The sequence below is a fragment of the Bidens hawaiensis genome, unplaced genomic scaffold (assembly GCF_021521415.1).
Source record: "Bidens hawaiensis isolate Kalapana, Puna unplaced genomic scaffold, B.hawaiensis_p1.1 tig00019115_1, whole genome shotgun sequence".
Lineage (NCBI taxonomy): Eukaryota > Viridiplantae > Streptophyta > Magnoliopsida > Asterales > Asteraceae > Bidens > Bidens hawaiensis.
Genome location: NW_027492905.1, coordinates 378,597 through 396,144, shown reverse-complemented (window position 1 = coordinate 396,144; position 17,548 = coordinate 378,597). Strand labels below are relative to the sequence as shown.

At 36.0% G+C, this 17,548-nt stretch overlaps 3 protein-coding genes and 1 long non-coding RNA gene across 4 annotated transcripts; 3 read left to right on the top strand and 1 right to left on the bottom strand.

Moving 5' to 3' along the window:
• Positions 1-288: 288 nt before the first annotated feature.
• On the top strand, positions 289-8,936 carry LOC143557783 (uncharacterized). The gene is made up of 14 exons (XM_077046777.1): positions 289-358; positions 1,215-1,365; positions 1,441-1,538; positions 1,649-1,710; positions 1,792-1,883; positions 1,978-2,101; positions 2,178-2,264; positions 2,352-2,565; positions 2,648-2,748; positions 2,863-2,928; positions 2,995-3,082; positions 3,164-3,224; positions 8,448-8,511; positions 8,799-8,936. Exons 1-14 carry the CDS (start codon positions 289-291, stop codon positions 8,931-8,933), a joined length of 1,413 nt encoding a protein of 470 aa, XP_076902892.1. The 3' UTR covers positions 8,934-8,936.
• On the top strand, positions 7,246-7,713 carry LOC143557763 (uncharacterized). Its single transcript, XR_013139628.1, has 3 exons — positions 7,246-7,312; positions 7,408-7,501; positions 7,605-7,713. It is a non-coding gene; the product is annotated as an uncharacterized LOC143557763 (long non-coding RNA).
• A 1,449-nt stretch (positions 8,937-10,385) lies between the features above and the next one.
• Positions 10,386-14,155, top strand: LOC143557775 (20 kDa chaperonin, chloroplastic-like). The gene is made up of 6 exons (XM_077046770.1): positions 10,386-10,471; positions 10,556-10,732; positions 11,725-11,904; positions 13,191-13,346; positions 13,434-13,511; positions 13,940-14,155. The coding sequence occupies exons 2-6, from the start codon at positions 10,565-10,567 to the stop codon at positions 14,111-14,113; spliced, it is 756 nt and encodes a 251-aa protein (XP_076902885.1). The 5' UTR covers positions 10,386-10,471; positions 10,556-10,564; the 3' UTR covers positions 14,114-14,155.
• A 483-nt stretch (positions 14,156-14,638) lies between these two features.
• On the bottom strand, positions 14,639-15,741 carry LOC143557776 (transcription repressor MYB6-like). Its single transcript, XM_077046771.1, has 2 exons — positions 15,440-15,741; positions 14,639-15,185 (listed from the first exon to the last, which is right to left on the bottom strand). The coding sequence occupies exons 1-2, from the start codon at positions 15,700-15,702 to the stop codon at positions 14,834-14,836; spliced, it is 615 nt and encodes a 204-aa protein (XP_076902886.1). The 5' UTR covers positions 15,703-15,741; the 3' UTR covers positions 14,639-14,833.
• Positions 15,742-17,548: the final 1,807 nt, after the last annotated feature.

The window sequence follows — 17,548 nt, the reverse complement described above, 5'->3', positions numbered from 1 at the left end:
TCTTAAACAACTCATTTCGACCTAAACTTATTTTTCTTAAACCCATGTCGATCCGAACCCTTTTAAATCAATTAACCGAACCCGCTGGAGCCGTGTAGTTTGCTAGGCTTACTTAGGTGATGTTAAGTTAAACCCATCTCTGCAAGTTACTTCGCCCGTGTGATATGATAAACGATAACCGAGTCGACCGACTAACGGGCCTAACGAAAAATAGATTAAAACCCCGTTTTCAAATCATCCCATCCTTCCCGTAAAAACGTAACGTGCGAACAAACAAACAAGGAATCAATGGAACAAGGAGAGGCTTCTGGTTCTGGTTCAAAACCCTACGATGATGATGAAATTTGGTCCAAGCTTGGTACCCCTCTTTTCTTCAATTACCATTCAAACCCAATTTTCAATTTTTATTGGTTAATTATTGATTAAAATCTTCACATTTCTGGGGGGGGGGGTTCTTTTCTTGCAGATATTATCAAATCAAGATTCAGTTTTTTAACCATTATTTGATTAAAAAACTTATTTTTCAGGTTGTTTGGTTTAATTGATTATTATTGTCAAATAAATACGTTTTTCTTGCTTGTACCCAAAGTCAATTTTAATTTTGACCTCGTATTCTAGATTTTTAACTAGTTATTATTGCCACTTTTAAGAATCAAATTGTAGGGGATGTTTGGGATTGCTTATTTTCACCAACTTATAACCTATAAACTTTTTGAAAAGTAATAAGGTGTTTGGGATTGCTTATATTGAGAGAGGAAAAGTTGCATAAGTCACACTTTTATAACTTATTAACTTAATGAAAAGTTATAAGGAGTTAAAATAAGGAATCCCAAACACCCCCGTAATATTACCACTTAAAGTAAAGGATAGATAGAGTCGATGTTCATGTAGGATGCAACTTTACTTTACCAACATTAGTTTTCTGCTTCGATATCTTATTATTTAACCGTAAAGAATCAGAAAAACTAAATGTGAATCATTTCTGTGAATCTTTATTATTTTGACAGCATATCCGAACACCACCTTATCATTTTGCTGACACATTTTGTAATTGAATGAAGTAGTTTTCCACAGATAAAAGGGTGTTTGGATTTCTGTTTCTATAGTGAGTACTGCGGTTGAAAGAGTTAGAATTATAATCAGATAATAATAACTTGAAAAAAGTCAGCATAGTTTGCTGATTTTACATAACTGTTATTATTGTCATGTTGCAGTGCCATCAAATTCCAAGTATTCAGATGTTGAATTGCGGTCTGATGAGGTGGATGTACACTCGGAGGTCAAAATCTCTTCGTTTGAAAAACAGGAATGGTGTAAAATTACAAGAAATACAGATCTCTGTTCTGCAACTTTACAAAATAAGAGGTACTTAATTACATGAAAGACTTTCTTGCCTACAAGTACAAACTCTCACAAAATATTTGGTCTTTGCTTGTGCAGTTTAAATGTGATTTTCGTTGACGGGACTGATGTTCCAACGGAAGATACAATCATAATTAGGTGTGGAAGTGAGATAATTCCGGGCCCTGTTTCTGATGGTACTAAAAAATTTTACGCTAGTCTTTTTTTTCTTTTTATTTTAAACACATTTTTGGAAAAGAAATAGAATTTGATCATAAGTCTGTTTATTTGTTCGTGATGCTCAAAGGCTATTTGAGTTACAGATTTAAAGTGATGCCAATGGATGAGTCTCCCAAGAAGGTGTTAAAGGTAAAAATCATTTACAGATAAAAATCCTTTCATATTATTGGATGGTGATGAAAATTGAAAATATGTTTTCTTTTATGCTAGATTTCATTAGATTCGGATCATGCAAAATGCAGCATATGTTTAAATATCTGGCATGATGTTGTCACAGTTGCTCCTTGTCTCCACAACTTTTGGTATGCAAACTTAAAACTTTTCTTGACGATTTTGTTTTCTTTTAGAAAAAAATATTATTTACACTAAATTCTTTTCATTTCTTGTATTTTAAAGCAATGGATGTTTCTCAGAGTGGTTAAAAAGGTCACAGCAGAAATATACAATTGTTCTTTGTCCCCATTGCAGATCCACTGTACAATTTGTCGGGAGAAACCATTTCCTACATAGCATTGAGGAGGTATCTGTTCATAATCCATAAAATCACTTAATGCCAAGTATTTAATTAAAAAAAATATCCACTTATTATTTTGCAGGATATACTGCAGAGTGATGCTTCTTTAAGACGTAGTGATGAAGAACTAGCTGTTTTAAACTCAAGCGCGTTAATAAAATCACCTCTTGTGAGTGAAATAATTCATGTTTTTTAATCATGTAAACAGTCTATTTGTTTCACTTAGTTGTTAATACTTAAATTCCATGATATTTAGGTTATTAACAATGGAAAGAAGCCTAGAAACAAGAGGCCACGTTCAAGTACAGAAGATAATAGTAATCATAATAATAGCGGCACAGATCTTGCATGCGCTCAATGCGGTAACGAGTATAGCGGATTCCAGTGCAACCAGAACACGGTGCATCTGCAGTGTCATGCATGTGGTGGAATGATGCCTTCTAGAACCAATATACGTGTGGCACAACACTGTGAGTGGTCAACATATTAATTGACTTGTTTTTAAGATTTGATCATTAGTGGCAATTTGACTCGTTTAATACAAACTTGCAGGCATAGGGTGTGATAGAGCATTTTGTGGTGCTTATTGGCATTCCCAACAGGTTACAAGAAGTGACTCGCATCATATGTGTGCTCCCGACACTTTTAAGCCAGTAAGTTATACATATTATCATTATCCTGTTATTTTATTCGTTAATCTTTTCCGTATCATATAATTTGTAATTATGATTTCAACTTTTTTAATTAAATATGAAAATGGTTGACAGATTGGAGAACGAGCTATTACAAGGATTCCTTTTCTGGCACACGAAAAGAACCGACACGAACAAGAGGTATGGAGATTTATTTTTCACCCCTTAAAAATGTCTGATGTGACAATAATTACCTTCAACTTTCAGATTACTGAAAGATGCATAAGGCAGCTGGGAAAAACCCTCCAAGATGTCGTGTCAGAATGGGTTACAAAATTTAATAATCGAGAAATAGGTAAAACAAGAATCGTGCTTTTGAAATAATGATGCATTGTAAAGTTAATGTTATGGTGAGATTAATGCATGAATGGTGCAGATCGTGCACGCATGCCACTGAATCATGCGGATATGATTACATCTGGAACACATGTTGGCAAGTATGTTTTATGAGCTTGCAGCTTATTAATAGTCAAACTTGCCAATTTCTAGTATGTTTGACTGATTGCAATAGATATTAAAAAAAATTAACTGGTTTTATGCTGTTTTGTGTGTAGTGAGTGCTATGATAAACTTGTCTCGTTCCTCCTATATTGGTTCCGGATCTGCCTGCCAAAATATGTACGTACGCCAATACTTAAAAGAAATTTCTTTATGCACCATTGACTTTTAAGGTCAAACAGATTAAGAATAATGTACAACTTCAAACATACTGGTGTTTCACATAAACTAATATGTATAATACAATGTAGAATATCCTAACTTGTTTGAACTTAAAATTCGAATGGCCTTATTTCATCTTTTTATTATAACCAGTTATTTACTTTTTGATCATAATTGTTGTTTTCTGATTTGCAAATACCGGTTATGCCCTTGTAGCGTCTACCTGCAGATGCAGCACAAAGGGAAGATTGTTGGTATGGCTACACGTGTCGAACACAGAACCATAATGACGATCATGCACGCAAAAGGAACCATGTTTGTCGTCCAACCAGGGGTAGTATTGGAAATTAGCTGCAGCTTGATCTTTTTCGCACTTATCTTCTGTGTTTTGAATCAGTACGTTGGTAAAAAGTTTGATATTTGTGTAGGTAAGGCAACTGAATTAGTGTTTTGTGAATGTTTACTGTTTTAGGTTAATGTTTTTTTTACGAATTATAAAGTGCTTGACGTACAGGGAGTCCATGGCTTTTATTTTTTATGCTAGTGTTATAGCTTTTACGTGAATCTTAAGATCGCGCATATACTTTTATATTCTTTAATTCTGTGTTTTATGCGACTTTCAGTGCGTATTATTCATTTACTTGGTTAGCAACAGAAAACCGTCTTTTTTAATAAGGAATCACGGTTTTTACGTGAATCTTAAGATCACGCATATACTTTTATATTCTTTAATTCTGTGTTTTATGCGACTTCCAGTGGCGTATTATTCATTTACTTGGTTAGCAACAGAAAACCGTCTTTTTTAACAAGGAATCACGGTAAAACGTGACACAAACTCGCGTAGCATCTATATAATTATTAAATTTCCTTGGTTTTCATCCTTAATTTTTCCTTAATATTCCTTAACATATTGCTGAGTAAGAAAGAAATGACTAATCAACGTAAAAAATGTAATCATAAATATTTGTGCATAAAGAAAGTTGAGTTCAAAGTTAAATTAAAATAGAAAAAAGGTGTAATCTGCTTTATCTAATATATATATATAAATATAAATGATGCTTCTTTGAAGACGAAGGTAATTTGCTGACATGTGACTATGTAATAGTCCATGTAGGCATCTGAACGAACCAAACATATACGACTTAAGCTTGTTTGTGTTTGTTCGTCAACAAAATGAGTATGTCTTTGTTTGCTTATGTTTGTCCGTTAATATTTTAAATGTACGATTCCCGAACATAAAAGAACTCAAATAAATCTAAATGAACATAAAGTAATTTGGGGTGGTGCCGTTGACTTGAAACAAAAACGGATTGTCAAATCACAATAATTCTGTAGATATTGAATTAGAGTTCTGACAAGACCAATTCTTGATGACCCTCCTGTCATTGTCATTCTAGTTACTCGTGTTCAGCACTCTTCTCATTCCTCCGTCTTTTGCACTCTTCTTAATATAATCCTACTTCGTCTATAAAAACAACATGCATGCGAACAAACAACAACAACAACAACAAAGTAGCATCAATGGAACAAGGACAAGCTTCTGGCTCAAAGCCATGCCATCAAATTTCTGGTACTCCCTCCTTTTTGTTTCTCAAATAAATTGTTATTAATTGCATTGTTAGTAACGTGTACGTACTTCAGTTAATTTTATTTAGGGTGTGTTTGGATCATATGCATGTTTAAAGTAATTATTTTTTATTTGTTGCTTGGTTGGCAAACGGGTGGGTTGGGGTGGAATAGGTCCAAACGGGTTGGTTTAAAAAGTTTTTTTTTTTTTTTTTCTGAAATTACTATATACTATACATTTTCTCGGTTATGCACTTATGCGCATTCTGGTGCCAGCTATGCATACCGGGGCCGGGTAACACGCGCCAAACGCCACGTAATGCGTGTAACCTGGCCCTGGTACGCACTTAACGCTCCACACAAGTAACTGGCGTCGGCTACATGTGTTTAATGCGTGTTTCGCTGCCGGTTAAGCGCGCAGAGATGGTTACACGTGCTTAATATCTGTTGCGCAGTTACATTCGATTACGTGTGTTAATATGGCTGCTCATCCCAACACTCCCTTATTATTTTGCTGGCCCGCTTTGTAATATAAGTATTTGAATGCTAAATATTGTGGAATGGAATATTTAATGACAGATGAACAAGGACATGATGTGGAGTCTCTTGCAGATGACTTAAAGTCTTTACTTATTGGTAATGAGAAGAAGCTATGACTGTTGTTGTTGTTGTTATTTTAAAAGGGAATTTGCAGGATATAAGTTTGATAAATCATTATTGTCGTGTTCCAGTGCCGTCGAATTCCAAATATTCGGATGTTGAACTGCGGTCTGATGAGGTGGAGATACATTCAGATGTTGAAGAGCAGGGATGGTGTAACATTACAAGAAGTTCAGATCTCTGGTCTGCAACTTTGCAAAATAAGAGGTACTTAGTTACTAAATTTGGAATTAATAAAAAAAAATTATGATATTCCCTCTGTTTACAACTACATCCTACAAATGATTTGGGATAATAGGCTTTCGAAAATCACGAAAATAGCCCCATTGACCATAAAAATAACGAGCATAGCCATTTGACTTATTTTTTCTTGACGTCTTTTAAAAAGGAAAAACAAACCAATGAGAGAGTGCCGCATGCTTACGACCTTGTCAAAAGGCGCAAAATCTTTGGTACAATGTGTCGGGAGTCACTCCCCATGTACGAAACATAGTGCATTTTCGTTGGTTGGATTCCTTTAAAAAAAGTCAATGTCGTTTTTGCAACTGTGTTAGTCAACAGGGCTATTTTGGTAATTTTCCCTTAACTAACTTATTTCTCGTTTAAAAAATAAAAAAGATAACCGTAGTAAATTATTTTTATCCAGACTTAGATTGTGATAGTTTTCAATCTTTTATCCATACGACCCGACCCATTTCGACCTGTATTAAAATAACCTGTGTTGTTTTAGTTCAACCTGCCTTACCTGCCTATCTATAAGCTCTTAGGAAATAAGGTCTAGTAACTGATATTAACTGCTATTTAACGGACCTCACATTTATGTTTGTTCTTTGCTTGTGCAGTTTAAATGAGCAGTTTGTTGATGAGACTGATGTTGCAACTGAAGATACAATCATGAATAGGTGTGAAAGTGATATAATTCCTAGCCCTGTTTCTGAAGGTATACACACTTCACACTAGTTTTGTGTTTTTTCTCAATTTACATTTTGGAAAAGATAGCCTCTAACATTAAGTCTGTTATTTCTTCTTGACGCTCGGAGGCTATTCGGGTTACAAATTTAAGACAATGCCAACCAAAAGTCTCCCAAGAGGGTGTGCAAGGTAAAATATTCATTTGTAAATAAAATGCAGATTATTTTATAGTGATGAAATTATGTTTTTATTTTTAGATTTCTTTAGACCGAAAACATGCGATATGCAGCCTATGTTTAAACATTTGGCATGATGTTGTCACAGTTTCCCCTTGTCTCCACAACTTTTGGTATGCACACTTATAATTTTTCTTGATGATTTGGTATTCTTAGTAAAATGATATTATTAATAACAAATCCTTTTTTATGTCATTTAAAGCAATGAATGCTTCTTAGAGTGGTCAAGAAGGTCACAAGAAGAACATGCAATTGTTCTTTGTCCCCATTGCAGCTCTGATGTACAATTCGTGGGAAGAAACTATTTGCTACATGAGATTGAAAAGGTATTTATTTTCCATATAATCATTTAATGTCAAGCATTTAATTAAAAAACATCAAATAAACATGTATACTTATTTTTGCAGAAAATATGGAAAAATGATTCTTCTTTAAGACATGTTGAAGATTATGCTGCTGTAAACTCATATCCGTTAATAAAATCACTTCCTGTGAGTTAAATAACTCATTATTTATATTTTGTGGTTTATCATCATAAGTTTTTAAATCATGTAAACAATCATACTCACACCTCAATGATAATTAGGCCATTAAGCATGGAAAGAAGCCTAGAAGCAAGAGGTCACGGTTAATGCGAAAAGAAGATAATATTGGCACAAATCTTGCATGTGCTGAATGTGGTAATGCACTGGTGTACTCGAATAAATTTAAATATGTGTTATCCATTTCTTTAATTTAATTTGACACTTAAACTTTTAATGTTGGTCCTTTGTGATCACTCAGGCACAGACTACGGTGGATTTGAGTGCAACCAGAACAAGGTGCATTTGGAATGCCATGCATGTGGAGGAATGATGCCTTCGAGAACCGACATAGTTGTGCCACAACACTGTGAGTGGTCAACATATTCATTGAGTGTTAAGATTGATTACAGGCGACAAGAAGTAACTTATTTCCATGTAATCCCGAGATATTTAAGCCCGTAAGCTATTCATATTATCTTATCATATCCTAGGTGCAGTTATGCGGCTCTGTATTGTATGACCGTATTTGTCGATAATTTTTTTCTGTATCATATTATGAATACAAGTTTGTTATGCAACTTCTCGTATTTTATTAAATATGAAAATGCGTGACAGATTGGCGAACGGACTATCATAAGGATTCCTTATCTGGCACACGAATGGAACTGGCAAGAACAATATGTATGAAAAATATTCATCTTCATCCCCTAAAAATGCCTGATATGATGATAACTACATTCAATTTTCAGGTCACTGAAAGATGCATAGAGCAGATGGGGAAAACCCTCCAAGATGTCGTGTCAGAATGGGTTGAAAAATTGGATAATCAAGATATAGGTAAAAGATACCGCCTTCTACAAATTAATTTCAAGAAAATAAAAACCGAGCTTTATATAGTTAACATTATGGTGATATTAATGCATGAATGGTGCAGATCTTTCAATGATGCCACTGAAACACGAGGAAATGATCACTTCCGAAACACATGTTTGCAAGTATGTTTTATCTTGCAGGTTATCAATAGTCAAACATGTTTTTAGCATGTTTGACTGAGTCCAATAGAATAAATATTTTATCTGTTTTGAATGTTGTTTTTGTGTAGTGATTGCTATGATAACCTAGTCTCGTTCTTCTTGTACTGGTTCCGGATCTGCTTGCCAAAAGAAGTAAGTGTCAACAATTCAACAATATACACTTTTGACTTTTAAGGTCAAACGGGTTAATTTACAACTTCAAAATTGATATTTAATCTTTAATGTCCAAGGAAAGTTAATGTCTACATGCTAAAATCATAACAATTAGCGTATATTAGTAAAAGTTGAGCTTAATCTTGTATTCAAAGCACATGTCAGTTATAAACCTCAGAAGTAATTTGTTTGACCGTAAAAGTCAAATGACCGTTTTGAACGTCATGATGATTCAAAATGTTATAATGCATGTTTCGCCTTTGTAGCATATGCCTCGGGATGCAGTGGAAAGAGAAGATTGTTGGTATGGCTATGCTTGCCGAACACAGAAGCATAATGAGGATCATGCACGTAAAAGGAACCATGTTTGTCGTCCAACCAAGGGTAGTATTGAATACTAGCTGCAGCTTCACACCTATGTTCTTTGTTTTGAATCAATATGTTGGTAAATTGTGTGACACTTGTGAATATTTGAACTATGAAGTGCTTATTGATGAATTTGGGCTTGTAATGTGTGTTTCTGTACACTTGGTAAATCAGTGTATGTATTGTTGGTTTAATAAAATAATGCAAATCTGAAGTTGTAAGGTCTTTTAACTTTTTTTTCTAATATTAGGTTTTAGAAACTAAGGATTTATTGGAGTAAATGAAAGATGGCTACCATAAATTGAGAAACATAAATACGCAACCTAAGCTATATTAGGGTTGGCGGGTTTATATGTTTAACTTAACACCAACATATATTTATCGGTGTTGGAGCCACTTAAATTTTGTCATGTTGGAGTTGCATTTTGGGTAGTCATGATTTTCTTTTCATTTGTGGATAAAATGATTAAAATCTAGTGAGTTGGTAACAATTTAAAATACCAATTATTTCGAATAATATCTGGGGTCGGCGGCGCGTGGGCATTATAAACATGCTAGAGCTTTAGGCCCCCATTTGAATAAGACCTCATTTTAGAAAATATGTAAATGCATGTTTAACGTATATTTGGTTTAGTTTGAGAATTACAAACCAAGACACAAGCGCATAACAATAATATAGTGGTAAGACTATTTGGGAGGCACGGGTACAAATCTCATAGTTCCCAACTTTATCTTTCAATATTTTTTACATCTCATGAAAATGGATTACGAAAGTACGCATTAAATTCTTTTAGACACACGCCTTAGGTCAATTGAAATACAACTTATTTGCACATCAAGTGTTTATCCCATCAAAATAAGGTCATGGGGTATACACTAGGGAGCATCACACGTGGCTCGCCTGGCCTCACGTGGACATCGCGCCACCTCCCTGGTCACGCATGATGGGGTTCAAATGACCATAGTCGTGCTGGTCATTAGCCAATCAAATTTTTAAAAAAAAATTTCGAATCTTTTAGGTATTAAATAATATAAACAAAAAGAATAACAGAGAATGGTGTGTAACATGGATTGACTGGTGGGGTTGAATAATAAAGGAAAAACCGAGGTGACGCTGACGTTACAAATAATATAAAATGACGAAGAATGGCGTATAACACATACCGTAAGGTAAAAAGTAGCACGACTGTTCAAAAAACTCCGGCTCATAGCTCGCTCGATAAAAACTAGCTAAAAAAACTTGATTTCAAATGATTTTAGCCAAGCTGGCTTGACTCGTTGGTGGATCTTTAGCTCGTTTAACTTCGACCTCATACTCAAGCCAAGCCAAACTACCTCGTTTAATTTTGAGACTGAGCTCAAACTAACGCTTCCTCGACTCGACTCGTTTACGGCCCTAACAAGTAGTAACATGACAAGACACCCAAAAAGCTTCTGGAAACATCTGTTGTCGTATATATAACAATATAAATATAATAAGTATAAAACCCCCTAAATCTAATCTAATCTTGCCTCTAGGGTTTTGTTATCCTTTCAGTTCTCAGTCGATACCACCACAGCAACCTCAAGGTACGTACATTCAACAACACCATTTCAATTCAATAACCCAATTGATTAAACCACTAACTTCACTTCATTCTTGTGCATGTTAATTTAGCTTTAGCAAATGGCAGCTGCTCAATTGACATCCACCTGTTTCGTTCCATCGTTCGATGGTTTGAGGTCTTCAGCATCCAAAGCTTCATCGGTTATGGTGGCTTTGCCCTTTAGAAGCTTCACACTTAAGTCTACCCGAGGGTTGGTTGTCAAAGCTGCCACCACTGTGGCTCCAAAGGTTGAATTTTGCAACCCTGTTGTGTTTATAGTTTATACTTTATACATTATCTGTTTGTTTCTTGTTTTGTGCTATTTGATGTCGGATGCGAAACGGGTTACTTTTATAATCCAGGATTAGACACAAGTTTTATGCAATTTTCAAGATAAATTGAGAAAAAAAAGTTATGTTTTTTTATATAATTTTGTGTTTCGAGGATACCGAGATTGATGTTATAGATAGAATGTAGTTTTTTTTTTTTGAAAAATTATGTCTTTGAGCAAATTCGTGATGTGGTAGCTTGGTTTTGAAACGTATACATTTTAGCAGCATATAATGCGAACATCATGTGATGTGCGGTGATGAGACCGCATCTTTGATGCGATTCTTTGACGCGCATTTGATGCAGCAATGAGTGATGAGTTTTGATGTGGCGCCTTTTGCAGTTGACCAGTGTTTGAACATATTAGACCTCGGTTTTTCGAAATCTGGCTGTCAGTTGAGCAATGGGTTTGGGTTTATGAACAAGTTAGATCTCGGTTTTTTCAAGTCTGACCGTTGGTTAAGCAATGGTTTTAGTGTTTGATTAAGTTAGACTATTGATTGAACAAAACTGACCAGAAGTGATGCGAATAGTTTATATTTTACTATTTTAGTGTTTAAAGGTTAAAAACTATAGAATGTTATCTATAAATAAGTTTTAGTATTTTTTTTTTTAATAAAGAGTGTCTTGCATACGCGATGTGCAGACTTTGCACGTCGGATTTTGGTGTGCATCACGCCCTACACATCAGCTTTTGGGATCAAAATGCATTGGAGCGCCACACGCTTTTCAAAACCAAGGCTAAGAGTATTGATTAATCAGTTATTGGGATAAAACGCTTAACTGACTGATTTTAAGTGCTTTGTTTTGATTTCTCATTTGTTTTGCATAATCATCTGCTTTTTACTGACTTATATTGATTCTGTTTCATAAACTCTCTGATCCATGTGGTCTTCATTTCATTCTGCAGTACACTACATTGAAACCATTGGGTGATAGAGTCTTGGTAAAAATCAAGGCTGCAGAGGAGAAGACTGTAGGTGGTATACTGCTTCCTTCAACAGCACAAACAAAACCGCAAGGTGGTGAGGTTGTTGCTGTTGGAGAAGGTAGGACAATTGGAGACAAAAAGGTGGACATTGGCGTGAAGGTAGTTATTTGTATAAATCATTAAGGAAAATTGGTTTTTATTGGTCCCAACTATTTCTTTTTTGTCAGCGCTGGTCCCAACTTTCATTTTAGCTGGCACCGGTCCCAACTTTCACATACGTTTCTTCCACCAGTCCCCGACTAACGGAGTACTAACTCCGTTATGTCATTGCTGACGTGTCCATCCTACTTGTCAAAAACATATGACATGGCAGCCTACGTGGATATTAGTTTTTTCTATAACAATTTTACATTCATAATCAAAATCCCCAATTCTCTCCTCCACCAACTCCGGCGACGATTCTTTTCCGGCAACCAGAGAAAGAGATCGCTAGCCATCCTCCAAGATCGCAACTCATCCGCAGTACATATCGGAGGCATATTCACAACCTTCTCACTGTTAATCGTAACCTCGTTCGTTTCGTCGGAAGAGAAAGCCCTGACGAATGACGTCATCCGGACCGGAGGACGGCGACATCGGATTTGAACGCCGATGCGGCAGAGGACGGCGACACCGGAGTTGAACGCCGATGCGGCGGAGGAAGTTGAACGATGACGGTGATGACGGCCAAACAGTGTAATTGATTCAATGATTCAATTAGGGTTCTTGAGATAAATTGGGGATTTTATTTGGGTGTGCCTTTGGAGTCAAACCCCCCAATTTATCATATATGAATCGGGTTCCTGAATCGGAACACGGGGGTGGGTCGCTGGAAAAACGGGACGAGGCGATTGGATATGAACTGAAATGAATAACGAATATGGGGGAAACGGCTCGAGCAGATTCAAAACTCCGCAAGCATGATGGTGGCTGGAAATGGTGAACGTGACGGTGGCCGATGCGGCGTTGGGCAGTGGTGGTGGGGGTGGCGGGAGTGGTGGTGGGACAGTGGTGTGGGGAGGTGGGTTTGAGTTTGATGGCGGCAATGGTGGGAGGTCGGAGTCCGGTAGGGGTTTCTGATTCTCTGGTCTTTGACAACTTAGATGACTGCCACGGTGGCTGCCACATAACGTTTTTTTGACAAGTAGGATGGACACGTCAGCAATGACATAACAAAGTTAGTACTCCGTTAGTTGCGGACTGGTGGAAGAAACGTATGTGAAAGTTGGGACCGTTGCCAGCCAAAATGAAAGTTGGGACCAGCGCCGACAAAAATGAAATAGTTGGGACCAATAAAAACCAATTTTCCAATCATTAAAGTAGTTGACGATTAACTACATAATGCATTTGGATAGTTAACAATGTATATGCTAACTAACTACTATTTACACACTATTTTATTGCAGACTGGCACCCCAGTTGTATATTCCAAGTATGCAGGGACTGAGGTTGAGTTTAACGGCTTAAGCCACCTTATACTGAAGGAGGATGACATTGTTGGTATCCTTGAAACTGATGATGTCAAGGATTTAAAGCCTCTTAATGACAGAGTTCTTATCAAGGTTAGTTAACCTTGTTGATGTGCTTTACTTTATAGTAAAGTCACAAAATATTTGCTTATTTTAACTTGCTTGACATTCGTAACAAAGGTTGAGGAGGCTGAGGATACAACTGCTGGTGGATTATTGCTTACACAAGCAACCAAAGAGAAACCCTCCATTGGCACGGTGAGTAATAGCCTCTACATATAATTGCATCACAAACTGTATATACAAGTTTATGTGTGTGTGTACTGGAGGTGGCTATTTGGCCCTTTTGCGTAAGAATAGCTCATTTCGGGCTGTGCTTATTTTTAACGGGCCAAATAAAATAATTTGGTCGAGAGGGGATCGTATCAACTTGTTAAAAGTTGTCAAAGTCTTGTATCTTTTGTGCAAATTCGGTTGATTTGTTTTGTTCAAAGATTTAGATTATTATTGTAATAATTGTCTTATTTAATCATATAGCATCAGTTGTGTAAGAAGTAGTTTTGACCCACTTGTCACCTCCAATATTTAGCCAATGCCATGTTTTGCTTATAAAAAAATCTTTTATCTTTTTGGCTTTTTGCTTGTATTTTGTGCTTACTGCATGTCAATGGGCTTTGGAACCACAGGTGATTGCAGTTGGGCCGGGCCTTCTGGATGAAGAAGGAAACAGAGCAGGATTGCCAGTGTCTCCAGGAAACACTGTTCTTTACTCAAAATTCGCAGGGAACGACTTCAAAGGAGCCGACGGTACAGAGTACATTGCTCTTCGTGCTTCCGATGTCATGGCTGTTCTTTCTTAGTTGCTAGCTAGTCTCACAATAATATTCATGCTTGTTTTCATGAAAAGGATAACCTAGCGTTGAGTGTTGTAATCACATTTTTCGATAAAAAAGATTCGGCTTTATTCTATGCTTATCATTCATGCTTCATAATCGTGTTACTCGTGTTCATGTTTTGAGTCTTCGCTACGATATAACTCGATTTTGGATTTAGATTTCTTTTGGGTACAAAACTTGATAAGATAGCATTTAATAGAAACAGATGGGTTGGTTGAGAGCCTACCAACCAAGATTTTCAAAGTACTCAAACCAGTGTTTTATCTTTATCCAAATGCACATGTCAGGTCAAGCATTCATTGAATCATTCAAGATTCGTCTTTAATAGGAAGTTTGATTAGGTATACATGTTTTAAAGGCAGACCAACATGCACGGTCGGCCCATCTGTAAACCTCAAGCCATTATGGGCCAGATTGTAACTGTTGCCCGGAATAACAACTCAATTAACTAACCATTAACCAAAACCAAAGTTGCTTTTGACACAAAAAAATTGTCTTAATTTAATATAACATAATATAATAGCTAATTAGCTACTTACAATAATAAGATCATAAAGACTATCATCTCCATATACTAATACTATGCTCATTGTTAAACAACAAGCCACATCCATTACCCTTACTACTTTCTTGATAAAACGAGAACGCAGAAATCGGTGGCGGTGCGGTCTTCACCGCCACCGCCTATGGTTTTCCTGAAACCACAGGCAAACCGATTGATAACTCAAGATTGATTTCGGGCTCAATAACATTCACCACCGGCGTAGGCGTATATTCTTCCGTTGATATTCCACTGCTGGTGGTGGTGGTACTGCTACTTACACCCCCACCGCCTCCACTGCTGGTGGATGACTCCACCGGTGGAGAATACTCCGGTAGTACCACAGGTGTCTGTGGTACGTCTTTTACAACATTGGCAGTGGTGGCAACGGCGGTGGGATGATTGACGGATAGTTTCCTCTTAATATGCGTATTCCAGTAGTTTTTGATTTCGTTGTCTGTCCTTCCCGGTAATCTAGATGCAATCATGGACCATCTACAGCAACAAACAAAATAGTTTAAAACCCCAATATTTAATTTTGACAAGGCTAATTGAATAAAAAAGTTTAAATTTTAAAAGAAAAAAAATAATCTTTAACTACGTAATACACTTTTATTTACATATATTGTAAATAGCAGTTATATAACTGCTCACCCTAATATCTCAATAAATTATTATTAGTACAAGTGTTTTATGCAAGTTATACATCATAATATAAAGAATTATAAAAAGCTAAATTAACAACATACTTGTTGCCAAGAACTGCATGGAGACTAACAATGAGCTGATCTTCTTGTGGCGTAAAGTTGCCGCGTTTAAGATCGGGACGAAGATAATTAATCCATCGAAGCCTGCAACTTTTACCGCAACGGTTGAGACCAGCGGACTTAGGGAGAGACCTCCAGGAGCCTTCGCCGTGAATATTGATGTAGCGGACAAGACGCTCGTCTTCCTCCTTGGTCCAAGCACCTTTGTTGGTGTGGTCTTTCTCACAGCAGGGGGATCTCACCATGGTTGAAAAGAAGAAATGAAGGAAGGAAGATTGATGGTGGGGAAATAAATAAGGAGTTGGTGGGAGAGAGAAAGAGTGGTTGTGATTGAAGTTAGTGCTTGATTTGGTAGGTACACCTCTGCCCTACTTTCCATCTTCCCTTTTTCTTATTATTTATTACTACACTATCTTTTTTTTTTAAATAAATAATGGTTTTGTAAAATTATGTTTGGGTATTTTATTATGTTTTTAATCTGGTGATGTGTCATAAAAAATAAATAGTTGAAAGGGTAGGCATTTTAAAGGATAAACTAAATAGACATGATATTTGATTTTTGTCTAAGTTTAATTAGGTTAATGCTTTTATTTTATTTATTATACAAAGATAAATATAATGTTTTAATCCTATATGGAAAGTGAATATTATTATTAATGTGAACTTGGATTATTTATTGATACAGTATGCATATTCAACGTATGAACATGTTGGTAAGTTTAAGTTATTTATTACATAAATGAAAAAATATGATATTGAAAAGAAAAATATATATGGCGTTATATAAGGGTATGTTTGAAATTAATCATAATTGAAAAGTAATTTAGGATGAGATCTTTTAGACAACAATGAGTTTTTGGGAATTGTTATCAGTGTTGTGGATGAAGCGTGTGCTGTCGTTATTGTAGCCGGTGTTAGCATGAAAACGGCTTGACCAATGTGTGGTTCTTTTGTTCATGCATGAGGTTGGCCTTCGACCATTAGGTTCTGTTGAAGCTTTTTCGTAGAAAAATGATGTATAATCACTTTAATCGTTGTTAGTCTAAGGATGAGTTGAATCATCTGTGGTTCGCCTGTTCTAGCATGGGGTGGTTGGCCTTTGGTTTTCACGCATGTTGGATTTGAAAGAATATTTAAAAGAATATCATATTAAATCACTTATTAAAACTTAAATGTATACTTCTAAGTCCTATCCACCTCAATATTTTTGTACAAGTTGTATGTACCTTGTTTAGCTAAGGTAGCTGATTTGATAAGCCGCAAGTAAAGTTATTAAAAGCTTGAAACTAATAAAGGCACTAAAACAAACTAATAAGACAAAATATATATCAAGTAGGAAAGGGTGCAAAACATATTGAGTTTGATGTTTTAACCGAATAAACCCCAAGGTTTATCCAACCAATAGCTAGTCTTTCATTTTGTTCTAGAAGGTCTCAACCACTCCACTCTACACATATATTCCTAAAGAATAATATTCATATTTAAAGTTATAATAATTTACACGCCTTTTCACTTTTCTTATTAATGATAATTAAACTACTTTTTTTCAACTTGTAAAAATACTAATGAATAATATTAAAATACAGTTTGTGTAGGTAAAGTCGTAAAGAGCCAATTGAAACGTATATATATAATTTGTTCAAGGCAAGTAATAATTCACGTTTTATTAATGTTAGATAATATTAAGATAAATTTAGAGGCATGGTTCATATTCATATAGGAAAAATGGTTTTTATTGGTCCCAACTTTTTCATTTTTGTCGGCGCTGGTCCCAACTTTCATTTTGGCTGGCAACGGTCCCAACTTCAACATTTGTTGCTTCCACCAGTCCGCGACTGACGGAGCACTAACTCCGTTATGTTTTTGCTTACGTGTCAATCTGAGTTGTCAAAAACATATTACGTGGCAGCCACCGTGGATTATTGGTTTAGGAAAAATGGTTTTTATTTGTCCCAACTTTTTCATTTTTGCCGGCGCTGGTCCCAACTTTCATTTTGGCTGGCAACGGTTCCAACTTCAACATTCATTGCTTCCACCAGTCCGCGACTGACGGAGCACTAACTCCGTTATGTTTTTGCTTACGTGTCAATC

Excerpts from the sequence above, each read along its gene's own strand:
- LOC143557776 (XM_077046771.1), bottom strand. The coding sequence starts at position 15,702 with ATGGTGAGATCCCCCTGCTGTGAGAAAGACCACACCAACAAAGGTGCT. Across the intron at positions 15,186-15,439 it reads CATGCAGTTCTTGGCAACAA|ATGGTCCATGATTGCATCTA; the intron begins GTATGTTGTTAA and ends TTGTTGCTGTAG.
- LOC143557775 (XM_077046770.1), top strand. The coding sequence starts at position 10,565 with ATGGCAGCTGCTCAATTGACATCCACCTGTTTCGTTCCATCGTTCGAT. Across the intron at positions 11,905-13,190 it reads AGGTGGACATTGGCGTGAAG|ACTGGCACCCCAGTTGTATA; the intron begins GTAGTTATTTGT and ends ATTTTATTGCAG. Across the intron at positions 13,512-13,939 it reads AGAAACCCTCCATTGGCACG|GTGATTGCAGTTGGGCCGGG; the intron begins GTGAGTAATAGC and ends TTGGAACCACAG.
- LOC143557783 (XM_077046777.1), top strand. The coding sequence starts at position 289 with ATGGAACAAGGAGAGGCTTCTGGTTCTGGTTCAAAACCCTACGATGAT. Across the intron at positions 1,539-1,648 it reads TCCGGGCCCTGTTTCTGATG|GCTATTTGAGTTACAGATTT; the intron begins GTACTAAAAAAT and ends TGATGCTCAAAG. Across the intron at positions 2,929-2,994 it reads AGAACCGACACGAACAAGAG|ATTACTGAAAGATGCATAAG; the intron begins GTATGGAGATTT and ends TTCAACTTTCAG.